Genomic DNA, 27,863 nt, shown 5'->3' on the forward strand with positions numbered 1-27,863 from the left:
AATGTGATCAAACTTTCTTGTTCTTGTCAAAAGTCTAGCAGCCGCATTTTGTACCAACTGTAATCTTTTAATGCTAGACATGGGGAGACCCGAAAATAATACGTTACAGTACTCGAGACGAGACGTAACAAACGCATGAATAACGATCTCGGCGTCTTTAGTGGACCGAATGGAGCGAATTTTAGCGATATTACGGAGATGAAAGAAGGCCGTTTTAGTAACGCTTTTAATGTGTGACTCAAATGAGAGAGTTGGGTCGAAGATAATACCCAGATTCTTTACCGAGTCACCTTGTTTTATTATTTGTTTGTCAAATGTTAAAGTTGTATTATTAAATAGAGGTCGGTGTCTAGCAGGACCGATAATCAGCATTTCCGTTTTTTTGGCGTTAAGTTGCAAAAAGTTAGCGGACATCCATTGTTTAATTTCATTAAGACATGCTTCCAGCTGACTACAGTCCGGCGTGTTGGTCAGCTTTAGGGGCATGTAGAGTTGGGTGTCATCAGCATAACAGTGAAAGCTAACACCGTATTTGCGTATGATGTCACCTAGCGGCAGCATGTAGATGCTGAAGAGTGCAGGGCCAAGGACCGAACCCTGGGGAACTCCACACATTACTTTAACATAGTCCGAGGTCACACTGTTATGGGAGACGCACTGCATCCTATCAGTAAGATAAGAGTTAAACCAATTCGTGTTTTGATACGCTCTAATAAAATATTTTGATCGACCTCGGATAAGCGGAAGATGATGGATGGATGGATGGATGTATCGAAAGCAGCGCTAAGATCGAGGAGCAGCAACATAGAGGCCACATTCTGTACATTCCGGGTGTCTCATTCAGTAAAAAATGTTTGAAATTCCATTCCGTTTTTTAATCACAACGTTTTTAGCATTCAATCAGACATTGTTGTGAGGTTTTGTTTTAGTGTTCCTAAATATCAGATATACCGGCCCCTAGACACATTTTTTTCTCTAATTTTGGCCCTCGAGTCAAAAATAATTGCCCAGGCCTGACATAGGGTCTTCTAAAGAGCCCAAAAACTCCTTTTAAAACCCGTGTAGATCTGGCATTCCAGGCTATAGGTCCCTGACTCTGGAACAACTTGCACCAGTCCCTCTGTGAACTTTCACTTGAAAACTTCTCTTTTCAGTACAGTTAATGAACCTTTTAACCATCATTTTTAATCCACTTTGTAGCCTTTTTATGATGTTGCCCCAGTTGTTTTAAATGTAATTGTTGTTTTACTTTACCTATGTTTTGTGCAGCACTTTGTGATCGTATCTTTGAAAAGCGCTTTATAAATAACATTTACCTACTTACTAAAAAAAATTCCTGCTGTGACGTTTATTAACATACTAACTAATTAGATTACCATAGTAACTAATTAAATCACCATAGTAACTCGTATGTCATGCACAAGCGCAGATTTCAATCATTGAAATAGTTTGTATACTCAAGTTGAAGACTTACAGTCACTTGAAAACATCACTACACATTATAGTGGCAGCTACACTTTTAATCTTAAAGATCTAGAAAAATTATTTGGGAATCTCCGCCGGGCCAGATTGAAAAGCTTAACGGGCCACTATTTGCCCAGGTCTGCGCTAAAGAATGAAGAGTGCTTGAAACTCCGCATGTCAACATCTCCGGCCGGTGCCACAGCCAACAAAATGCCGAAGCAAAATATTTCGACATGTACAAAAATTGTCAACAACAGAATGAGATAACGTCCGATTTCCTATTATGCAGCTCATTTTTATTTGACAGTTATTGAAATATATTTTTTCTTAATTTGATTACACACTATAGCAGTGCTTCTCAACCTTTTTTCAGTGACGTACCCCCTGTGAACATTTATTTGATTCAAGTACCCCCTAATCAGAGCAAAGCATTTTTGGTTGAAAAAAAGAGATAAAGAAGTAAAATACAGCACTATGTCATCAGTTTCTGATTTATTAAATTTTATAACGGTGCAAAATATTGCTCATTTGTAGTGGTCTTTCTTGAACTATTTGGAAAAATAGATATAAAATTAACTAAAAACTTTTTGAAAAATAAACAAGTGATTCAATTATAAATAAGGATTTCTACACATGGAAGTCATCATCAACTTAAAGTGTCCACTTTGGGGATTGTAATCCATCTGGATTCATGAACTTAATTCCAAACATTTCTTCACAAAAAAAGAAATCTCTAACATCAATATTTATGGAACATGTCCACAAAAAATCTAGCTGTCAACACTGAATATTGGATTGTTGCATTTATTTTCACAGTTTATGAACTTAAATTCATACGAAGTATTATTCAATAAATATATTTATGAAGGATTTTTGAATTGTTGCTATTTTTAGAATATTTTTGAAAAATCTCACGTACCCCTTGGCATACCTTCAAGTACCCCCAGGGGTACGCGTACCCACATTTGAGAACCAGTATGATTTTATTGTTATAATTGTATTGCATGCTTTTTGTATCCCTTTGATTTAGGTAGCCATTGATTGCAGATGGGAATTACCGATTTAGCTATAACCTGGTACTTTGATCTTAATGTTTCTGTGCATTGTCCTATCAAAAAAGGACTAAACTAAACTAAAATGACTAAAAAACCCAAAATGGCCTCCTACGATACAAAACCAACTGTCCAAAACCAGACTTTGTACTTCTTTTTATCCAGCTTGTGTTCAATGTTTGATTGATTGATTGATTGATACTTTTATTAGTAGATTGCACAGTTCAGTACATATTCCGTACAATTGACCACTAAATGGTAACACCCCAATAAGTTTTTCAACTTGTTTAAGTCGGGGTCCACGTTAATCAATTCATGGTAAAAATATATACTATCAACATAATACAGTCATCACACAAGTTAATCATCATAGTATATACATTGAATTATTTGCATTGTTTACAATCCGGGGGGTGGGATGAGGAGCTTTGGTTGATATCAAAGCTTCAACAATTGCATCAACAGAGAAATGTGGACATTGAAACAGTGTAGGTCTTATTTAGTAGGATATGTACAGCCAGCAGAGAACATAGTGAGTACAGATAGCATAAGAACAAGTATATACATTAGAAGTACATTTGAGTTGTTTTTAATCTGGGGAGATGGGATGTGAATGGAGGAGGGTATTAGTAAAGTGTTGAAGTTGCCTGGAGGTGTTGTTTTAGAGCGGTTTTGAAGGAATATAGAGATGCACTTACTTTTATACCTGTTGGGAGTGCATTCCACATTGATGTGGCATAGAAAGAGAATGAGTTAAGACCTTTGTTCGATCGGAATCTGGGTTTAACGTGGTTTGTGGAGCTCCCCCTGGTGTTGTGGTTATGGTGGTAGTTTGACATGTACTTCGGTATCAAGGAGGTGTAGCGGATTTTATAGACTAGGCTCAGTGCAAGTTGTTTTACTCTGTCCTCCACTCTGAGCCAGCCCACTTTGGAGAAGTGATATCATTTTACAGTTTTATGCTCTTTGTCTGGGTCACCCGCTCTGTTATAGATACGACCTGACACACCCTGCTGGTTACTGTTTAACCAACACTTAGCCTGCTATACAGGACATCACTTGAGGGTTTGTTCTTTGTTTCAGTGAATTATAGACAATCATTCCTCTCGACTTCCTCCATGAGCTCACCTCAATGATCCCATCCCGGTTTCTTTGCACAACTCCCCACCGCCTCTGCCTTCCTTGACAACACCTTCACCTTGACATTGCCTGCCAGTCGCTTTGCTATCTGAGGCTCAAGACCTCCATGTGATGTGTGCACAAGTTCATACAAGCACCGAGCCCACAGACGCTGTCCTTATCGTGCTTTTTCATTGGGCGATATGGGAGCTTTGGGATTGTTTGGGCTGAAGTCCCCAGATTCCTTGGCATTGTCAGACTTTGTAGGGGCGGCTGACCTCTTCTCTTATCTGTAATGTTTTCCTTAAGAGTGAGTCAGGTGCGGTCTCGACTAAGACCGGAGTACTTGCAAAGCACATACAATGTAACCAATAAATGACAGGGACAAATAACAACGGCGTCTGCAGAATGAGAGACGATCGCCTGATGGCAACAATTGAATTAATGCAACAATTGAGTGTCAGTACAATTTTTGTACAATTCTCATGATGTTCTCACACTAATATGTGTTTATGAGCACAGAACGTGATACAATATACCAAGCGTCGGAAAACCTTTTTGGCTGAGAGAGCCATGAAAGACAAATATTATAAAATGTATTTCCGTGAGAGCCATATAATATTTTCAAACACTGAATACATCTAAATACGTGCATTTTTAAGAAAGACCAACATTTTAAGACTATAATAAGTACTGTATTTTTTGGGATTATACGTCGCACCGGCCGAGAATGCATAATAAAGAAGGAAAAAACATATATACGTCGCACTGGAGTATAAGTCGCATTTTTGGGGGAAATTTATTTGATAAATTTTGACACCAAGAATAGACATTTGAAAGGCAATTTAAAATAAATAAAGAATAGTGAACAACAGGCTGAATAAGTGTACGTTATATGACTCATAAATAACCAACTGAGAAGGTGCCTGCTATGTTAATCTAACATATTATGGTAAGAGTCATTCAAATAACTATAACATATAGAACATGCTATACGTTTACCAAACAATCTGTCACTTGCTTGTATTCCGTCACGTGACTTCTTCCCGCAAGTGAAAACCAGTAGTGGTCAACCAAGCCAAGATGGACTATCTGCGTACAAAAGAGGCTTAAATCTTCCCGCAAAAAGCAGCTACGAGCCAAAAAAATCTAACATCTAACCATGCTATGAAATCAATGTATATATATATATATAAATATATATATATATATATATATATATATATCCATCCATCCATGAATGATGGGTTCCAACTTCTCTGTGAGCGCTTTGAGTATCTAACAATAGAAAAGAGCGATATAAATCTATCCATTTTCTACCGCTTATTCCCTTTTGGGGTTGCGGGGGGCGCTGGCGCCTATCTCAGCTACAATCGGGCGGAAGGCGGGGTACACCCTGGACAAATCGCCACCTCATCGCAGGGCCAAAACAGATAGACAGACAACATTCACACTCATATATATATATATTAGGGGTGTAACGGTACACAAACATTTTGGTTCGGTACGTACCTCGGTTTAGAGGTCACGGTTCGGTTCATTTTCGGTACAGTAAGAAAACAACAAAATATGATTTTTTGGTTTATTTATTTACCAAATTTGCAAAATCTACCACCAAAAATATTTTTCTTAGTGGAATATTTGATGTGAAGTAATGGGAACCTTGGCTAGGACAATAATTCATTATAACATTGATTTTGTTTCAATACTATGAATCAAATTACATGTCTTGCGGGAAGAAGTCACGTGACGGAATACAAGCAAGTGACAGATTGTTTGGTAAACGTATAGCATGTTCTATGTTATAGTTATTTGAATGACTCTTACCATAATATGTTAGGTTAACATACCAGGCACTTTTTCAGTTGGTTATTTATGCCTCATATAACGTACACTTATTCAGCCTGTTGTTCACAGTTTTTTATTTATTTTAAATTGCCTTTCAAATGTCTATTCTTGGTGTTGGGTTTTATCAAATAAATTTCCCCCATGCGACTTATACTCCAGTGCGACGTATCTATGTTTTTTTCCTTCTTTATTATGCATTTTTGTCAGCTGCGACTTATACTCCGGAGCGATTTATACTCCGAAAAATACGGTATATCCATCCATCCATTTTCTACCGCTTATTCCCTTTCGGGGTCACGGGGGGCGCTGGCGCCTATCTCAGCTACAATCGGGCGGTATATATTTATATATATATTATTATATATATAAACTCAAAAACTTTATTTTCTTTTTTGCAAATAATAATGAACTTTCATGACTGCAACACGTGCCAAAGTAGTTGGGAAAGGGCATGTTCATGACTTTGTTACATCACCTTTTCTTTTAACACTCAATAAACATTTGGGAACTGAGGAAACTAATTGTTGAAGCTTTGAAAGTGGAATTCTTTCCCATTCTTGTTTTATGTAGAGCTTCAGTTGTTCAACAGTCCAAGGTCTCCGCTGTCGTATTTTACGCTTAATAATGCGCCACACATTTTCGATGGGAGACAGGTGTGGACTGTAGGCGGGCCAGTAAAGTACCCGCACTTTTTTTTTACGAAGCCACGCTGTTGTAAAACGTGCTGAATGTGGCTTGGCATTGTCTTGCTGAAATAAGACGGTGCTTAGATGGCAGCATATGTTGCTCCAAAACCTGTATGTACCATTCAGCATTAATGGTGCCTTCACAGATGTGTAAGTTACCCATGCCTTGGGCACTAATGCACCCCCATACCATCACAGATGCTGGCTTTTGAACTTTGCGTCGATAACAGTCTGGATGGTTCGCTTCCCCTTTGGTCCGGATGACACAATGTCGAATATTTCCCCCCAAAATTTGAAATGTGGACTCGTCAGACCACAGAACACTTTTGCACTTTGCATCAGTCCATCTTAGATGATCTCAGGCCCAGAGAAGCTGGCGCCGTTTGTGGATGTTATTGATAAATGGCTTTCGCTTTGCATAGTAGAGCTTTAACTTGCACTTACAAATGTAACGACGAACTGTATTTTTCGACAGTGGTTTTCTGAACTTTTCCTGAGCCCTTGTGGTGATATCCTTTAGAGATTGATGTCGGTTTTTGATACAGCGCCGTCTGAGGGATTGAAGGTCACTGTCATTCAATGCTGCTTACATGGAGTGATTTCTCCAGATTCTCTGTACCTTTTGATGATATTATGGACCGTAGATGTTGAAATCCCTAAATTTCTTGTTATTGCACTTTGAGAAACGTTGTTCTTAAACTGTTTGACTATTTGCTCACGCAGTTGTGGACAAAGGGGTGTACCTCGCCCCATCCTTTCTTGTGAAAGACTGAGCATTTTTTGGGAAGCTGTTTTTATACCCAATCATGGCACCCACCTGTTCCCAATTAGCCTGCACACCTGTGGGATGTTCCAAATAAGTGTTTGATGAGCATTTCTCAACTGTATCTGTATTTATTGCTTCTTTTCCCAACTTCTGTGTCACGTGTTGCTGGCATCAAATTCTAAAGTTAATGATTATTTGCAACAACAACAAAATGTTTATGAGTTTGAACATCAAATATGTTGTCTTTGTAGCATAGTCAACTGAATATTTAACACAATTTCCCAACTCATATGGAAACGGGGTTTGTAATCCAATTTTAAAACAGGTGACATGTTACAAAACCTCCTCCATTTGAAGGTGTCCATGACTGAACAGAGACTAGATTTGAGTCCATGAACATGAAGCCTGCTCAGATGAGAGGCGAAATTGAACAAAGTATTTAAATGACTTTCAAGTCTTTTTTTCAAGGATTGCTGTGGAATTATGTCTCTTTCTGCACCGGCCGGCTCGCCGTCTTCCTCTTCAACAAGGGGTTGAAGGTCACATGAGCCGGGCGCTGTGAATGTGAAAGTGGCTTTTGTTCTCTCGTGTTTTTTGTTTTGTCGGCCCCAATGCGGCACTCATGCATGCGCATTACTCGCCCCGTCCCTTTTGTCTCTTCTGTCCCCCTTCAGAGTTTTGTTCAATGAGCAGCCTGACCCTCCCCTATGTGTTCCGCGCTTCTATGGTTATCATCACGCTCGTCCGTCGTGACACGACAAACAGCGCATAAAAAGCTAACTTTGCCTCACGTGAGGCTTACTTCACTCTCACAAAAGAGTTTGCCCTCCTTGGAAAAAAAAAAAAATCCTCACCAGTTTTTCCGCTGATAAGTAGGAGACTTTGGGCCTGATGTACTAAGAAAGTGTGGGCCTATACCAAGATTTTGGTACCGGTATGAAAATGTATTTTTGATACTCTTCTAAATGAGGGGGGACCACAAAAAATGGCGTTATTGGCTTTATTTTAACCCCAAAAATGTACGGTTCATTAAACCCTTGTGTAGTGTTCATATTGTTGTTACTCAGCCAGCGTTTGTGGGTCTGATGGACCCGTTGAATTCTGTGGCTTTTAATGCTTCACAATCAAAAACACTTTTATGTTAAAATACTGAACATGTTTATTATTAGGATAAGGTAAAGACCTACTCTGGTAAACACCTGGTTCAAAATGTCGAGCAAAAGGGCAAAGGGAAACACCACCAAGAAGCGCCCCCAGCGCGTCGACTCCAATGTTTTTGCCATATTTGACCAGTCCTAAATCCAGGAGTTCAAAGAGGCCTTCAACATGATCTAATATGATTTAAACAGGGGGAGATGACAGCAGACTGACACCAGGGGGTGAAGGTCCAATGATTTATTATATATATATATATCCATCCATCCATTTTCTACCGCTTATTCCCTTTTTTTTGGGGTCGCAAGCGCCTATCTCAGCTACAATCGGGCGGAAGGCGGGGTACACCCGGGACAAGTTGCCACCTCATCGCAGGGCCAACACAGATAGACAGACAATGTTCACACTCACATTCACACACTAGGGCCAATTAAGTGTTTGCCAATCAACCTATCCCCAGGTGCATGTCTTTGGAAGTGGGAGGAAGTCGGAGTACCTGGAGGGAACCCACGCAGTCACGGGGAGAACATTCAAACTCCACACAGAAAGATCCCGAGCCTGGGATTGAACCCAGGACTGCAGGACCTTTGTATTGTGAGGCAGACACACTAACCCCTCTGCCACCGTGAAGCCCTATTATATATATATATATAGTAAGCCCTATCATATATATATATATATATATATATATATATATATATAGTAAACATATATATATATATAATTTACAATACTAATAAACTATAGAATGGTGTGTGACAAAATCCAAGAGTGTATGTGTGTGACTATGTGTGTAGATTAGCTGTTAAGTGTTACCGTAAATGTTGAATGACGAGCGAAGGAACGAGGGAGTCCATGGGGCATGCAGGGGATCCGGGGCGAGAGAGAGACATCAGAGTCGTGGGGTGAGAGAGGAGTCGAAAAACGAGAGAGGCAGTCGAAAAACCATGAAGCGCGGGGGAGACAGGGAAGATCCGGGAGTACAAGACGCACAGCTTGACTCGGGGATGCACACAGGGAAGGTAAAGATGATTATACTTCGGCGCCGGCATGCCAGATTGTCCAGGCTTATGAAGGCAGCTCCGTCATTACCGTCAGGTGTGATGATTGCCGGTGAATGATTGCAGCTGACAGCTGCTGCAGGGCGCAGACGTGCACGGCTCGCCCCTGGATGTGCGCCCGTGGGCGTGTCCTGAGGTGTGCACAGACGGATGAGCGGCGTTGGCAGTAGTCTGAGCCGTAACATCATCGACCAAAACCGTGACGGTTTTGTTGACAAGGAAGACCTCCACGTCATGGTAGCCTCGGGATCTTTCTGCGTGGAGTTTGCATGTTCTACCCGTGACTGCGTGGGTTCCCTCCAGGGACTCTGGCTTCCTCCCACCTCCAAAGACATCCACCTGGGGATAGGTTGATTGGCAACACTAACTGGTCCCTAGTGTGTGAATGTGAGTGTGAATGTTGTCTGTCTATCTGTGTTGGCCCTGTGATGAGATGGCGACTTGTCCAGGGTGTACGCCGCATTCTGCCCAAATGCAGCTGAGATAGGCTCCAACACCCCCCGCCACCCCAAAAGGGACAAGCGGTAGGAAATGGATGAATGGATGGATGGACATTTAAAAGCAAATATTGGCGATCCAAAAGGGACCAACTCATGAAAGTGTTAAAAAAAGGTGATACATTTTTATTTTTTATTACATTCAATGCTGGAGTCTCTGGATCAACCTCAGATTTATCTGCCGATTTGAACTTTTTATTATTTTTTTCAAATTGTTTTTTGGGGGTGTGGTTTGTTTGTTTTATGCCCTGTTTGGCAAAAAACATTGTATTCTTTTGTCACAACAGGAGATGTTGAGTGGGGATGGGGGGTTGTGTCGCAGCTTGCTGCGAGGTTTGTTCTCCCAAGATGCAAACGAACGACTCCGGACAGGACGTGCAGGTAAAAACATGATTTAATTTTAAGGAACAATCAACGATGTACAAAACAGAAAACAACCCGAAGGCAAGCGTACCTATCGCACACGGAAGCTAAGGCAAAAACTTAGGACATGAAACTATAGACAGGAACCTCACGAAACTGTGGCATGAAAAAACTAGCGTAACTATGGCATAGAACAAACACAAAACTGTGGCATGAAACAAATAGCATTAACTATGGCATAGAACAACACAAAACTGTGGCATGAAATCAAGAGCTTTAACTAGGGCATAGAACAAACAGCAAACTGTGGCATGAAAACAATAGTTTTAACCATGGCATTGAACAAACACGAAACTGTGGCATGAAACCAATAGCATTAACTATGGCATAGAACAAACACGAACACAATAGCTTTTACCATGGCATAGAACAAACACCAAGCTGTGACATGAAACCAATAGTATTAACTATGGCATAAAACAAACACGAAACTGTGGCATGGAACCAATAGCATTAACTATGGCATAGAACAAACAGAAAACTGTGGCATGAAACAACTAGCATTAACTATTTCATAGAACAAACACGAAACTGTGGCATGAAACCAATAGCATTAACTATGGCATAGAACAAACACGAAACTGTGGCATGAAACCAACAGCTTTAACTATGGCATTGAACAAACACGAAACTGTGGCATGAAACTAATAGCCTTAACTATGGCATAGAACAAACACAACACTGTGGCATGAAACCAATAGCATTAACTATGGCATAAAACAAACACGAAACTGTGGCATGAAACAACTAGCCTTAACTATGGCATAGAACAAACACAAAACTATGGCATGAAACAACTAGCATTAACTATGGCATAGAACAAACACAAAACTGTGGTATGAAACCAATAACATTAACTATGGCATAGAACAAACACGAAACTGTGGCATGAAACCAATAGCATTAACTATGGCATAGAACAAACACAAAATTGTGGCATGAAACCAATAACATTAACTATGGCATAGAACAAACACGAAACTGTGGCATGAAACCAATAGCATTAACTATGGCATAGAACAAACATGAAACTGTGGCATGAAACCAATAGCATTAACTATGGCATAGAACAAACACAAGACTGTGTCATGAAACAACTAGCATTAACTTTGGCATGGAGGAAACACAAAACTGTGGCATGAAACAACTAGCATTAACTATGGCATAGAACAAACACATAACTGTGGCATGAAACCAATAGCATTAACTATGGCATAGAACAAACACGAAAATGTGGCATGAAACAACTAGCATTAACTGTGGCATAGACCAAACACAAAACTGGCATGAAAACACTAGCATTAACTATGGCATAGAACAAACACGAAAATGTGGCATGAAACCAATAATGACGCCAGGACGACTGACTGGCAAAGGCAGGCTTAAATTGTCCTCTGATTAGAAGCAGGTGCGCGTCCCAAACACCAAAGGCAGGTGAAAATCATAAGTAGCCATGGTAACTAAAACAAACTCAGGTGTCAAACAGGAACTAAAAGAGTCCAAAACTAACAGAACATAACACAAACATGATCCGGACCACGGATCATGGCATCTTTTTATGGCAAACATACATTTTCCTGAAACAATATTTCTCATTTGGAGTATTTGATGTGAAGTAATTGGAACCTTCAATACGTCAATAATTCATAAATTAGATTTTGATTCATTGTTGTTTTTGAGCAATGACAGTTTTAAAGACACAAATCAGCATTCATGACTGCTTTGTGTTATTAGAGTCACCATTGCAAACTTTTTCTTGTTACACCTCACCTGTTTGGATGCCACCCGAACGCCCCCCTCTGGAGGTGTTTAGGGCACTTCCAACTGGTAGGAGACCACAAGGAAGACCCAGGACACGTTGTGAAGACTATGTCTCCCGGCTGGCCTGGGAACGCCTCTGGATCCCCCGGGAAGACCTGGACAAAGGGGCTTGGGAGAGGAAAGTCTGGGCTTCCCTGCTTAGGCTGCTGCCCCCGCGACCAGACCTCGGATAAGGGAATGTAGATGGATGGATGGATGGTTGGATTTTTAGAATGTGCAGAAGGCAGATAAAAAGTTAGCTGCGGGCTGCACGTTGCCACCTGTGCAACAAATCCAGTCGTGAAATTTACTTGCTCCTAAATATTCCAAAGTCAACTTCATTATCAGAAAAGCGAAGAGTTTGGGAACAACAGCAACTCAGCCACCAAGTGATAGGACACAAATTGACAGAGAGGAGTCAGCGGATGCTGAAGCGCATAGTGCAAAGACAGTTAGTTGCTACAGAGCTCCAAACTTCATGTGACCTTCCAATTAGCCCACGTACAGTACGCAGAGAGCTTCATGGAATGGGTTTCCATGGCCGATCAGCTGCATCTAAGCCATACAAAACAAAGTCCAATGCAAAGCGTGGGATGCAGTGGTGTAAAGCACGTCGACACTGGACTCTAGAGCAGTGGAGACGCCTTCTTTGGACTGATGAGTCACGATTTTCCATCTGGCAATCTGATGGACAAGTCTGGGTTTGGAGGTTGCCAGGAGAATGCTACATTTCGGACTGCATTGTGCCGAGTGTGAAATTTGGTGGAGGAGGAATTATGGTGTGGGGTTGGTTTTTCAGGAGTTGGTCTCGGTCACCTTAGTTCCAGTGAAAGGAACTGTGAATGCTCCAGGATACCAAAACATTTTGGACAAGTCCACACTCCCAACCTTGTGGGAACAGTTTGGAGCGGGGCCTGCCCCTTCCTCTTCCAACATGACTGTGCACAGAGTCTGGTGTGGATGAACTTGACTGGCCTGCACAGAGTCCTGACCTGAACCTGATAAGAACACCTTTGGGATGAATTAGAACGCAGACCGAGAGCCAGGCCTTCTCGACCAACATCAGTGTGTGACCTCACCAATGCGCTTTTGGAAGAATGGTGGAAAATTCCTATGAAGACACTCCGCAACCTTGTGGACAGCTTTCCCACAAGAGTTCACGCTGTAATAGCTGGACGAGTCTGGGTTTTGAGGTTGCCAGGAGAACGCTACATTTCGGACTGCATTGTGCAAAGAGTGAAATTTGGTGGAGGAGGAATTATGGTGTGGGGTTGGTTTTTTCTCAGCCCTTTAGTTCCAGTGAAATGAAATGTGAATGCTCCAGGATACCAAAACATTTTGGACAAGTCCACGCTCCCAACCTTGTGGGAACAGTTTGGAGCGGGCCACGCCCCTTCCTCTTCCATCATGACTGTGCACCAGTGCACAAAGCAAGTTCCATAAAGACATGGATGACAGAGCTCCAGGATACCAAAACATTTTGGGCAATTCCATGGGATGGCACTTCAAGTTCATATGTGAGTAAAGCATACTTACCAACCCTCCCGGATTTTCCGGAAGACTCCCAAAATTCAGCGCCTCTCCCGAAAACCTCCCGGGACAAATTTTCTCCCGAAATTCAGGCGGCGGTGGAGGCCATGCCCGCTCCAGCTCCATGCGGACCCGAGTGACGTGTCGACAGCCTGTTTTCACGTCCGCTTTCTCACAAGATAAACAGAGTGCCTGCCCAATGACGTTACAACTGTAGAATGATCGAGGGCGAGTTCTTGGCTTCTTATGTGGGTTTATTGTTAGGCATTCTCATTAATGTCATCCCAGCGCGGCAACAACACACAACAGCAGCAGTCAAGTTTTCGTCTACCGTAAAGCAGTTTGTCTGCCGTAAACAGCAATGTTGTGACACTCTTAAACAGGACAATACTGCCATCTACTGTACATGCATATGTGGCAAAAAAGTAAAATACAGCACTATGTCATCAGTTTCTGATTTATTAAATTGTATGAATTGCAAAGTTATATAATTGAAAAATATTGCTCATTTGTAGTGGTCTTTCTTGAACTATTTGGAAAAAAAGATATAAAAATGACAAAAAACTTGTTGAAAAATAAACAAGTGATTCAATTATAAATAAAGATTTCTACACAAACTGCGATGACGTGGCGACTTGTCCAGGGTGTACCCCGCCTCCCGCCCGACTGTAGCTGAGATAGGCACCAGCGCCCCCAAAAGGGAATAAGCGGTACAAAATGGATGGATGGATAGCTGTAAATATACTCCTCCCCTCTTAACCACGCCCCTCGCCCCACCCCCCACCTCCCGAAATTGGAGGTCTCAAGGTTGGCAAGTATGGTAAAGGCAGGTGGCCAAATACTTTTGGCAATATAGTGTATGTTACCTGCAATTGGCTGGCCACCACTCAAGGGTTATACCCGCTTCTTGCCTAAAATCAGCTGGCATAGCCTCCGGCGTCACCCTAATGAAGACAAGCGATATAGAAAATGAATGAAGGTGCATTAAAGGTGCACGTTCTATCTTTAAGGTAGACTGACTATACGTCCTCTTTTCCCCAGATATGTCCTCTTTTACAGGACTGTCCGGGCTGTCCGGGCGGGGTTTCTTAAATGCCTCAAATGTTTTGTGTCAAGGTCCCCAAACCATTGCTGACGGTGGGAACTTCACACTTTCATTTGGGAGTCAAGACGCTAGAGTCTGGAGGAAGGCTGCTTGAAATCCAGTATGAAGTTCCCACAACCAGCAATGGTTTGGGGAGTCAATGCAGCTCTGTACCAAGAGATTTTAGAGCACTACATGCTTCCATCTGTAGAAAAGCTCTATGGAGATGATGATTTAATTTTCCGGTATGATCTGGAACCTGCCCACAGTGCCAAAAGCACCAGTAACTGGTGTATTGAGCATGGTATTACTGTCCTCCATTGGCCTGCCAACTCCCTTGACCTGAACCCCATCGAGAATTTGTGGGTTATTGTGAAGAAGAAGCTGAAAGACACCAGACCTTATAATGCAAATGAGCTTAAGGCCGCTTTTGAAGCATCCTGGGCATCCATAACAACCCAGAAATGCCACAGGCCGATTGCCTCCATGCCACGCCGCACTGATGCAGTAATCCGTGCAAAAGGATTCTAAACCAAGTAATGAGTGCATTATTTGACATTTTCAAATGTTGGATTTGGTTTTGCTGTTATAAATCTTAATTTTTTTTACTTGGTCTAAAGAAAAATGTTGTAATTTTTTGAGATAGGATTTTTGAGTTTTTTTAAGCTGTATGCCATCCATCCATCCATCCGTCTTCTTCCGCTTATCCGAGGTCGGGTCGCGGAGGGTAGCAGCCTAAACAGGGAAGCCCAGACTTCCCTCTCCCCAGCCACTTCGTCTAGCTCCTCCTGGGGGATCCCGAGGCGTTCCCAGGCCAGCTGGGAGACATAGTCTTCCCAACGTGTCCTGGGTCTTCCCCGTGGCCTCCTACCGGTTGGGCGTGCCCTAAACACCTCCCTTGCCACCTTATCGTGGTAGAGGAGTTTGCGTGTCCCAATGATCCTAGGAGCTATGTTGTCCGGGGGCTTTAAGCCTCCGAGTAGGGTCTCCCAAGGCAAACTGGTCCTAGGTGAAGGACCAGACAAAGAGCAGCTCGAAGACCTCTATGAAAAGTAAAAACAAAGGACCCAGATTTCCCTCGCCCGGACGCGGGTCACCGGGGCCCCCCTCTGGAGCCAGGTCCGGAGGTGGGGCACGATGGCGAGCGCCTGGTGGTCGGGCCTGAACCCATGGGACCCGGCCGGGCACAGCCCGAAGAGGCAACGTGGGTCACCCCTCCAATGGGCTCACCACCCATAGCCGGGGCCATAGAGGTCGGGTGCAATGTGAGCTGGGCGGCAGCCGAAGCCAGGGCTCTTGGCGGTCCGATCCTCGGCTACATAAGCTGTATGCCATAATCAGCAATATTAAACAATATTTCAGTTGATTTGTAATGAATCCGTTACCCCATACTCTCTGAACCGCTCCCTGTACGATTAGTCAGAGCTTAGTCCGCATTGCCGCCAGTAAGTCGGACCCGTTTCCAGTGAGGGTTGGACTGCGCCAAGGCTGCCCTTTGTCACCGATTCTGTTCATAACTTTTATGGACAGTATTTCTAGGCGCAGTCAGGGTGTTAAGGGGATCTGGTTTGGTGGCTGCAGGATTAGATCTTTGCTATTTGCAGATGATGTGTTCCTGATGGCTTCATCTGGCCAGGATCTTCAGCTTTCACTGTGAAGCGACCGGAATTAAAATCAGCACTTCCAAGTCCGAGTCCACGGTTCTCGCCCGGAAAAGGGTGGAGTACCATCTCCGGGTTGGGGAGGAGATTTTGCCCCAATTGGAGGAGTTCAAGTACCTCAGAGTCTTGTTCACGAGTGAGGGAAGAGTGGATGGTGAGATCGACCGGCGGATCGGTGCGGCGTCTTTATTAATGCGGACGCTGTATCGATCCGTTGTGGTGAAGAAGGAGCTGAGCCGGAAGGCAAAGCTCTCAATTTACCGGTCGATCTACGTTCCCATCCTCACCTATGGTCATGAGCTTCGGGTCATGACCGAAAGGATAAGATCACGGGTACAAGCGACCGAAATGAGTATCCTCCGCCGGGTGGTAGGGCTCTTCCTTGGAGCTAGGGTGAGAAGCTCTGCCATCCGGGAGGAGCTCAAAGTAAAGCCGCTGCTCCTGCACGTCAAGAGGAGCCAGATGAGGTGGTTCGGGCATCTGGTCAGGATGCCACCCGAACGCCTCCCTAGGGAGGTGTTTCGGCCACGGGGAAGACTATCTCTCCCGGGTGGCCTGGGAACGCCTCGCGATCCCCCAGTAAGAGCTGGACGAATTGGCTGGGGACAGGGAAGTCTGGGCTTCCTTGCTTAGGCTGCTGCCCCCGCGACCCGACCTTGGATGAGCGGAAGAAGATGGAATCGATGGATGTAACGAATCCAGAATGTACGACATTTTCATGTTTTTAGTTGCATTACAGAAACGAAAGGACTTTATCACAATATTCTATTTTTTTGAGACAGTCCTGTATGTGTCCTCTTTTTGGGATTTCAAAATAAAGCTATCTTCAAGCTTGTGATTGGCTAAAAACGACCTCGGACCATGAGTCACGTGGTCAAAGGTGATTTAAAAAAAAAAAAAAAAATGTCACCCAAAGTGATGGAAAATAGGACCTAAATTAGGGCATATCCACTCCTTACACGGCAATCACCCTTTTCTATTCTCCGGCCCCCTTACTCTTCTTTGCTCTTCTTCGCTCTTCTTCACTCTTTCCTGCTAGAAGAAAGGAGCCGGTGCATTCCAGCAGCCTGGAGACCGTTCCCCTCTTTCAGCCAGTGGCCCTCGGAGTGACAATTAGAATAAGAATAGCTGTCCATTCACCCCAGTGCCCCAGTGACGAGGCTGCCGGCCGGAGAGAGGGCCGAGCCGGAGGGCGGGTGGAAAGCCGCCACTCGCCGTTCTCATTGGCTGCCGGCGCTCCCTCTGTTTTTTTTTTTACACCCCGAAGTTTGTTTTATACTTTTCATGCACCACATGTGCATGCATGCGTAAACACTCCACACGCGCTGCAGTGCCAGGGCCTTTTACATGGCACACAGCGTCGTCCAAAGATGCTCGGAGGGACCGGACTAAACGTGAGTATGGAAGCCTGAAGGACTTGCTGAGTGTCACTTGTGTGATTACCGAGGATGAATGGCTTGTTTCATTTGGAGTGTAGCTTTTAGCGACGTTGCTACACTGTAAGGACAAATATGGAGCTGGTTAAATTGTAACAGTAGGGTTGAACAGTAACCTTGGTGCTGGATTTTTGTCAGTGCTGAGAGGCTTTGAAGTTAATGCTGTCAATGTGCTGTCAACGTTGGAATAGTTTGTGCGAGTCTGGTAGAAACGCTACAATGACCACAGATAACTCAAATGTGACTCAGCGGAGCACACTGATAACAAGTGGAAGAGAATGTTAGTACGACTTAGACATCTTCCTGTCCATGGAAGGTGATTTTGGTACTATCTTTACCCTATCTCCTGTATATTGTAGCGTCCTGGAGGAGTTAGTGTTGCAAGGGATTCTGGGTATTTTGGGGCGGCATGGCGTAGTGGGTAGAGCGGCCGTGCCAGAAACCTGAGGGTTGCAGGTCCGCTTCCCACCTATTGACATCCAAAAAAATCGCTGCCGTTGCGTCCTTGGGCAGGACACTTCACCCTTTGCCCCCGGTGCTGCTCACACTGGTGAATGAATGATGAATGAATGACTGGTGGTGGTCGGAGAGGGCCGTAGGCGCAAACTGGCAGCCACAGATAGACAGACAACATTCACACTCACATTCACACACTAGGGCCAATTCAGTGTTGCCAATCAACCTATCCCCAGGTGCATGTCTTTGGAAGTGGGAGGAAGCCGGAGTACCCGGAGGGAACCCACGCAGTCACGGGGAGAACATGCAAACTCCACACAGAAAGATCCTCAGCCTGGAATTGAACCCAGGACTGCAGGACCTTCGTATTCCATTATTATTATTATTATTATTATTATTATTTGTTCTGTTGTGTTTATGTTGTGTTATGGTGCGGATGTTCTCCCGAAATGTGTTTGTCATTCTCGTTTGGTGTGGGTTGACAGTGTGACGCATATTTGTAACAGTTTTAAAGTTGTTTTGTCAAGTTGCTACTGGGGAAGGAGACGGCACAGCAACGGGATGTCAAGTTCCATAGGTTTATTGAAAACTTGATGAATACGTGGAGTGTGTATGCTACTATGTGTCTGCATGAGTGACTATGTGTGGAATTACCATATGTAAATACCGTGAGGTTTGTTGAGGTGTGTGTTGGATGTTCAGCGTCCAAATCCGAGTGGCGTCCTGGAAGAGTTAGTGCTGCAAGGGATTCTGGGTATTTTGGGGCGGCATGGCGTAGTGGGTTGAGCGGCCGTGCCAGAAACCCGAGGGTTGCAGGTTCGCTTCCCACCTATTGACATCCCAAAAAATCGCTGCCGTTGTGTCCCTGGGCAGGACGCTTCACCCTTTGCCCCCGGTGCTGCTCACACTGGTGAATGAATGATGAATGAATGATTGGTGGTGGTCGGAGGGGCCGTAGGCGCAAACTGGCAGCCACGCTTCCGTCAGTTTACCCCAGGGCAGCTGTGGCTACAGATGTAGCTTACCACCACCAGGTGTGAATGAATGATGGGTTCCCACTTCTCTGTGAGCGCTTAGAGTATCTAACAATAGGAAAGCGCGATATAAATCTATCCATTTTCTACCGCTTATTCCTTTTCGAGGTCACGGGGGGCGCTGGCGCCTATCTCAGCTACAATCGGGCGGAAAGGCGGCGTACACCCTGGACAAGTCGCCACCTCATCGCAGGGCCAACACAGATAGACAGACAACATTCACACTCACATTCACACACTAGGGCCAATTTAGTGTTGCCAATCAACCTATCCCCAGGTGCATGTCTTTGGAGGTGGGAGGAAGCCGGAGTACCCGGAGTGAACCCACGCATTCACGGGGAGAACATGCAAACTCCACACAGAAAGATCCTCAGCCTTGAATTGAACCCAGGACTGCAGGACCTTCGTATTCCATTATTATTATTATTATTATTATTTGTTCTTTTGTGTTTATGTTGTGTTACGGTGCGGATGTTCTCCCGAAATGTGTTTGTCATTCTTGTTTGGTGTGGGTTGACAGTGTGGCGCATATTTGGAACAGTTTTAAAGTTGTTTTGTCAAGTTGCTACTGGGGAAGGAGACGGCACAGCAACGGGATGTCAAGTTCAATAGGTTTATTGAATACTTGATTAATACGTGGAGCGTGTATGCTACTATGTGTCTGCATGAATGACTATGTGTGGAATTACCATATGTAAATACCGTGAGGTTTGTTGAGGTGCGCGTCTGATGTTCAGCGTCCAAATCCGAGCGGGGAAGAAGGCAGGGGAAGTGCAAGGTCCAAGCGGTGGTCAAAGGCAGCAGAGGGGGTCCGAAATTCCAAAGTTAGGTCGAGGATCCAAGAAGGCAAACAGGTCCAGGAGGGAAACAGCAGTGGTGATACGAGCACTGTGGGAAGAGCGGGAGAAACAGGGATCAGGGGAACAAAAAGGCAACAAGCAAGATCAGGAGGTCTGTCAGAGACGTGCAGCTTACAGGAAGTAGATTACGTTCCCACGTCGAAGAGTCAGCGTCGACCGTTCTTATACTGCCGTCCTTCATCCATGCCAGGTGTGTCAGTCAATGATTGCCGCAAGCTGCGGCGGAGAGTGGGCGCGGTCTGCCTAATGAGCGCTGGGGCGTGTCTGGTGCCTCCAGAGGAGCTTCTGCGTGCTCCAACAGCAGAGGGCAGCACAGAGTGTGTGTGTGACACAACGTGTTTATACGGCCACCCTCACTGTGACCTGTATGGCTGTTGAGCAAATATGCCTCGATTAACAGCCAATCGACTATCTGCGCTTTAAACCTCTTCTTAAGCCTGTACGTACATTGAAAATACACGCGACCATGACTCAAAATGCCAGACGTTTGAAGCATTTAAAAAACCCCGCCCGGACAGTCCCGCAAATAAGGACATGTCCGGGGAAAAGAGGACGTATGGTCTGTCTAATTTTAGGGCAGTTTTCTCAAAATATAACCATTTTACTTTTTTTTTTTTTAACTACCTGTTCGCAAAACTACACTATAAAAAAATGTAAACAAAAACTATTATTGAAAGACATCATTTTTTTGAGATTCTCATATGGTCCCTAAGTGTAAATACAAGTTTGATTGGTTGATACCACTTCCTGGTACATGCAGGGCGATTTTAGTTCTACTTTGACTACTTCCTGTTACACGGAGGACAATATTAGTTCTTCCTGTTCATGGATGGGGATTTTAGTACTATCTTTACCCTGTCTTCAGCCACTTCTGTTTCCCATTTTACATAGGCTGACCATATTCTGAAATCCCAAAAAGATATATGCGTGCCAAGGCGGGCAGCACGCCAAGGCGAAAATTTGAGTTACTGCTGCAAAGGATTCGGAGTGCCGGTATTTGTTCTTTTGTGTTTATGTTGTGTTACGGTGCGGATGTTCTCCCGAAATGTGTTTGTCTTTCTTGTTTGGTGTGGGTTCACAGTGTGGCGCCTATTTGAAACAGTTTTAAAGTTGTTTATACGGCCACCCTCAGTGTGACCTGTATGGCTGTTGAGCAAATATGCCTCGATTAACAGCCAATCGACTATCTGCGTGCGCACACTTTCACAATTTGTTTTGTTTTCTTACACCTCTTCTTAACCCTGTATGTACATTGAAAATACACGCAACCCTGACTCAAAACGCCGGACATTTGAAGCATTTAAGAAACCCCGCCCGGATAGCCCGGACAGTCCCGCAAAAGAGAACATGTCCGGGGAAAAGAGGACGTATGGTCAGTCTAATTTTAGTGCAGTTTTCTCAAAATATAACCATTTTCCTTTTTTTTTTTTAACTACCGGTTAGCAAAAATACCTTCTGTTAACTCAGTGCAAAACTACACTATGAAAATGTAAACAACGATTATTGAAAGACATTGTTCATTTGAGATGTGAATACGAGTTTGATTGGTTGATACCACTTCCTGGTACATGTAGGGCGACTTTAGTTCACTTTGACTACTTCCTGGTACACAGAGGGCAATATTAGTTCTACTTAAACTACTTCCTGTTCATGGAGGGGGATATTAGTACTATCTTTACCCTGTCTTCAGCCACTTCTGTTTCCCATTTTACGTAGGCTGACCATATTCTGAAATCCCAAAAACAGGACACATATATGCGTGCCAAGGCGGGCAGCACGCCAAGGTGAAAATTTAAGTTAGTGCTGCAAGGGACTCTGGGTATTTGTTCGGTTGTGTTTATGTTTTGTTACGGTGCGGATGTTCTCCAGAAATGTGTTTGTCATTCTTGTTTGGTGTGGGTTGACAGTGTGGTGCAAATTTATAACAGTTTTAAAGTTGTTTATACGGCCACCCTCAGTGTGACCTGTATGGCTGTTGAGCAAATATGCCTCGATTAAAAGCCAATTGACTATCTGCGCACGCACACCTTCACAATTTGTTTTGTTTTTTAACCCACCTCTTAACCCTGTATGTACATTGAAAATACACGCAACCCTGACTCAAAACGCCAGACATTTGAAGCATTTAAGAAACCCCGCCCGGACAGCCCGGACAGTCCCGCAAATAAGGACATGTCCGGGGAAAAGAGGACGTATGGTAAGTCTAATTTTAGGGCAGTTTTGTCAAAATATAAGCATTTTCCTTTTTTTTTTTAACTACCGGTTAGCAAAAATACCTTCTGTTAACTAAAATAGTGCAAAACTACACTATAAAAATATAAACAACTATTCTTGAAAGACATGGTTCATTTGAGATTCTCATATGGTCCCTAAGTGTAAATACGAGTTTGATTGGTTGATACCACTTCCTGGTACATGCAGGGTGACTTTAGTTCTACTTTGACTACTTCCTGGTACACGGAGGGCAATATTAGTCCTACTTAAACTACTTCCTGTTCATGGAGGGGGATATTAGTACTATCTTTACCCTGTCTTCAGCCACTTCTGTTTCCCATTTTACGTAGGCTGACCATATTCTGAAATCCAAAAAACAGGACACATATATGCGTGCCAAGGCGGGCAGCACGCCAAGGTGAAAATTTAAGTTACTGCTGCAAGGGATTCGGAGTACCGGTATTTGTTCTTTTGTGTTTATGTTGCGTTACGGTGCGGATGTTCTCCCGAAATGTGTTTGTCATTCTTGTTTGGTGTGGGTTGACAGTGTGGCGCATATTTGTAACAGTTTTAAAGTTGTTTATACGACCACCCTCAGTGTGACCTGTATGGTTGTTGAGCAAATATGTCTCGATTAACAGCCAATCGACAATCTGCGCGCGCACACCTTCACAATTTGTTTCGTTTTCTTTAAACCTCTTTTTAACCCTGTACGTACATTGAAAATACACGCAACCCTGACTCAAAACGCCAGACATTTGAGGCATTTAGGAAACCCAGCCCGGACAGCCCGGACAGGCCCAAAGAGGACATGTCCGGTGAAAAGAGGACGTATGGTCAGTCTAATTTTACGGCCGTTTTCTCTAAATGTAAGCATTTTACTTGTTTTTTTTTTAACTACCGGCTCGCGAGAATACTTTCTGATAACTCAAGTAGTCCAAAACTACACTATAAAAATGTAAACAACTTTTATTGAACGACATTGTTTATTTGAGATTCCCAAATGGTTATAAATTATTCTTTTGCATTGATTTTTCATCAACATAACTTCTTTTTTTTCTTTTGTAACACATGTATTGAAACATTTGGTCACAAGTCTGCCCAACTTTAGGTCCCACATAATGATGGGCTGCAGAAATGTAAAAATAAAAAATTAGAGCCAGAAATGTGCTTTCACCGTACAGGAAAATTCAAAAACTTGGTTGGCCCTGCGATGAGGTGGCGACTTGTCCAGGGTGTACCCCGCCTTCCGCCCGATTGTAGCTGAGATAGGCGCCAGCGCCCCCCGCGACCCCAAAAAATGGAATAAGCGGTAGAAAATGGATGGATGGATGGTTGTATTATTAAAAATAGAGGTGTAGAGGTTGCCCTCTAGTGGGTTCTTCGGACCACTACACACTGCCAGGAGAGCCTGGAATTCAGGCTATAGCACAGTTTTTTTTTTTTTTTTAATAAATAGCAATCCACTTCTGCTTTCCAGCACAATGTATTTTCTTCCTGCGGCTGCTCATCAGCACCTCCAACTGCAACAACGTGTCTCAATCTGGCTGCTGCTAATGAAGGGGACAGGTGATTAGATAACAAGGCCCACCTGGGCCATCTACTCACCTGTCGCTGTCTCCGAGGCCGGTCCTGGCACACCCCATTCCGCGGCAGGCCCGCAGGCCACGCCCCCCTCCACAAGAAGGTTTTTCAATCAGTCAATCAATCAAGTTTATTTAAATTGCCCTTAATTACAAGTGTCTCAAAGGGCCTCACAAACTTTCAATGACTTCACGTGATCTAAACCAGCCACCACTTACTCTACTTCCTTTTTCAACTGAGCTTACTTCCTGCTTCCTACAGGGTAATTTTAGTAATACAATAGTAGCTTTAATAAAACTATTTACTGGTTTATAGACAGGGATTTTACTACTACTTAGCTTACATCCAGTACTTGCAGGGCGATTTTAGTTCGACTTAATCTAGGGTTAAATACCTTCCTTATTCCTGTTTTTGGACTATTCTTCGCCATAGCTTCCCATGCTATCTGCATGCTTTTCTGTTTGATTTGCGTTTTGACAGTTTCATGGTGAATAAATCGTTGTATTCTTCCCTTTATGCGATTTCAAAATACCGGTATTGAAATCAGCGTCCTCCATTTTGAAAATGATGACAGGGCAAGTGTCACTCGTGACGTCACGAGTTTGACCAGGCGGTAATACTAAGCATGCGCTAATTATTTTGGGAAGCGAGTTTGACCCTGCAGTAATTCAAGGCAGGCGCATACTATTTGCCCTGCGGCAATTCAAGGAAATACGGTATTAACAGATAAACCTAATGTGGATCTAGAGATTTAAAACTTGAATAATAATAAAAATAATAATACTTAATAATGACACATTTTTAACATTTTATTTTTTACCAAAACTCTTTGGGGTCCCCGGGATCAAGCCTGAGTGAGGCCTCAATGTATATTTTTTATACATATATTGTATTGGTTTTTAAAATAAATGGCCCATGCTCGCTTTGATTTTTCAATGTACGGTCCTCAGTGGAAAAAGTTTGGACACCCCTGACCAAAACCCTTAAAATTATCTTATCAGGCAAATATCAGCCTTATTTGAGATATTTAATCTTACTTAGATTTCAGTTTTTGCAGTGCTGTGCCTAAGCCTTGTGCGCCCTTTTGTTTGTATCCTTGAGTCTAGAATAGTTAAATATGTTCCTACTTTCACGCCTGGCCCGGAATAGTCCGTTTGCATCCCGGGAGAACAAACCCCGTAGCAAGCTGCGACCCCCCCCATTATCGGACATCTCTAATCTTGAACATTATCGAAAAATTAGATGATCTTATTCATGTGATCCGAGGCTGATCCGCCTCCGCTTGGGATGGTTTCCTGTGGACGGGACTCTCGCTGCTGTCTTGGATCCGCTTTGAACTGAACTCTCGCGGCTGTGTTGGAGTCACTAAGGATTGAACTTTCACAGTATCATGTTAGACCCGCTCGACATCCATTGCTTTCGGTCCCCTAGAGGGGGGGGATTGCCCACATCTGAGGTCCTCTCCAAGGTTTCTCATAGTCAGCATTGTCACTGGCGTCCCACTGGATGTGAATTCTCCCTGCCCACTGGGTGTGAGTTTTCCTTACCCTTTTGTGGGTTCTTCTGAGGATGTTGTAGTCGTAATGATTTGTGCAGTCCTTTGAGACATTTGTGATTTGGGGCTATATAAATAAACAATGATTGATGATTGATTGATCTCATTGTGTGAATCAGAACAACTACTTATCCATGCAAACTTTATTGATTATCCACTTATCTAACTGTTTGTCTTACAAATTGAGCAGAGTAAAACTAACGTGTACGAAATTGTAATAAAAACCAAAAAAGTTAGGATTGAATAAGCTCCATTTCTTCCGACTCCTTTTCAGTCATGTTGAAATGAGAAACCCTATGCATGTTCAAAAGAAACTATCATTATTATTATTACTGTTATCATTATAATAATTCCATGTTCAAAATAAACTATTATTATTATATTATAATACTGTAACTAACATCCCTTTGATGTCCGTCTTTCTTTTATACGTCCTTGCCTACCACCACTTTGTTCTAGAGGCCAGGTTGGTTTAGCGTGTTGCGGCGTGAAAACATTCTAGTCCTTTCCTGACCACGTGTTTCCACACATGCACTGTGTATGCACACACACACACACACACACACACACACACACACACACACACACACGTTATTTCTAGGGTTTGTCATTCCATCCAGTCATGACTGTTTGAAGAGCTTGTGCACACAAAAGGAAGGCCCTGTTGCTCACAAAGCCGCCAAGCATCAGCATTGTCGCCTTATAACACGCTCGACCTTCCGTCAAGTCCAATTCGTCTCGCCCGGCGTCAAAAACACAACAAAGGCGCTTTTCACGCCTGGCTTCCGCCAAATTTCGAATCGAATTTTGAATGTCTCCAAAGTCCGAGTTAATTGAATTTGAATATAAGCGGCAAACAGCAAGCACAAACCCCGTTTCCATATGAGTTGGGAAATTATGTAAGAAGGAAATATAAACGGAATACAATGATTTGCAAATCATTTTCAACCCATATTCAGTTGAATATGCTACAAACAACATATTTCATGTTCAAACTGATAAACATTTTTTTTTGTGTGTAAATTATCATTAACTTTAGAATTTGAAGCCAGCAACACGTGACAAAGAAGTTGGGAAAGGTGGCAAAAAATACTGATAAAGTTGAGGAATGCTCATCCAACACTTATTTGGAACATCCCACAGGTGTGCAGGCTAATTGGGAACAGGTGGGTGCCATGATTGGGTATAAAAACAGCTTCCCAAAAAATGCTCAGTCTTTCACAAGAAAGGATGGGGCGAGGTACACCCCTTTGTCCACAACTGCGGGAGCAAATAGTCAAACAGTTTAAGAACAACGTTTCTCAAAGTGCAATTGCAAGAAATGTAGGGATTTCAACATCTACGCTCCATAATATCATCAGAAGGTTCAGAGAATCTGGACAAATCACTCCACGAAAGCGGCATGGCCGGAAACCAACACTGAATGACCGTGACCTCCGATTCCTCAGACGGCATTGTATCAAAAATCGACATCAATCTCTAAAGGATATCACCACATGGGCTCAGGAACACTTCAGAAAACCACTGTCACTAAATACAGTTGGTCGCTACATCTGTAAGTGCAAGTTAAAGCTCTACTATGCAAAGTGAAAGCCATTTATCAACAACATCCAAAAACGCCGCCGGCTTCTCGGGGCCCGAGATCATCTAAGATGGACTGATGCAAAGTGGAAAAGTGTTCTGTGGTCTGACGAGTCCACATTTCAAATTGTTTTTGGAAATATTCGACATCGTGTCATCCGGATCAAAGGGGAAGCGAACCATCCAGACTGTTATCAATGCAAAGTTGAAAAGTCAGCATCTGTGATGGTATGGGGGTGCATTGTTGCCCAAGGCATGGGTAACTTACACATCTGTGAAGGCCCCATTAATGCTGAAAGGTACATACAGGTTTTGGAGCAACATATGCTGCCATCTAAGCGCCTGTCTTTTTCATTGACGCCCCTGCTTATTTCAGCAAGACAATGCCAAGCCACATTCAGCACGTGTTACAACAGCGTGGCTTCTTAAAAAAAGAGTGCGGGTACTTTCCTGGCCCGCCAGCAGTCCAGACCTGTCTCCCATGGAAAATGTGTGGCGCATTATGAAGCGTAAAATACGACAGCAGAGACCCCGGACTGTTGAACGACTGAAGCTCTACATAAAACAAGAATGGGAAAGAATTCCACTTTCAAAGCTTCAACAATTAGTTTCCTCAGTTCCCAAACGTTTACTGAGTGTTGTTAAAAGAAAAGGTGATGTAAAACAGTGGTGAACATGCCCTTTCCCAACTACTTTGCCACGTGTTGCAGCCATGAAATTCTAAGTTAATTATTATTTGCATAAAAAAAATAAAGTTTATAAGTTTGAACATCAAATATCTTGCCTTTATAGTGCATTCAACTGAGTATGGGTTGAAAAGGATTTGCAAATCATTGTATTCCGTTTATATTTACATCTAAGACAATTTCCCAATTCATTTGGAAACAGGGTTTGTAATATATATATATGTGTATATGTATATATGTATGTATATATATATGTATATGTATATATATATATGTATATGTATGTATATATATATATATATATATATATA

General features: G+C 43.1%; 1 protein-coding gene across 2 annotated transcripts in view; it reads left to right on the forward strand.

Annotated features, from left to right (window-relative positions):
• lamb2l (laminin, beta 2-like) overlaps nt 1-27,863 on the forward strand; it is a 155,695-nt gene that overhangs the window by 14,238 nt on the left and 113,594 nt on the right. Inside the window, exon 1 of one of the 2 annotated variants that reach the window (XM_061902748.1) lies at nt 17,456-17,540. The exons of the other annotated variant lie outside the window; for it this stretch is intronic. Within the exon in view, the coding sequence (XP_061758732.1) occupies nt 17,517-17,540 (24 nt within the window). The 5' untranslated portion in view covers nt 17,456-17,516. Of the gene's footprint in view, nt 1-17,455; nt 17,541-27,863 lie in introns of those variants that run through there. 2 annotated transcript variants of the gene reach the window in all.

Source organism: Nerophis ophidion, linkage group LG06, assembly GCF_033978795.1.
Source record: "Nerophis ophidion isolate RoL-2023_Sa linkage group LG06, RoL_Noph_v1.0, whole genome shotgun sequence".
Taxonomy (NCBI): Eukaryota; Metazoa; Chordata; class Actinopteri; order Syngnathiformes; family Syngnathidae; genus Nerophis; species Nerophis ophidion.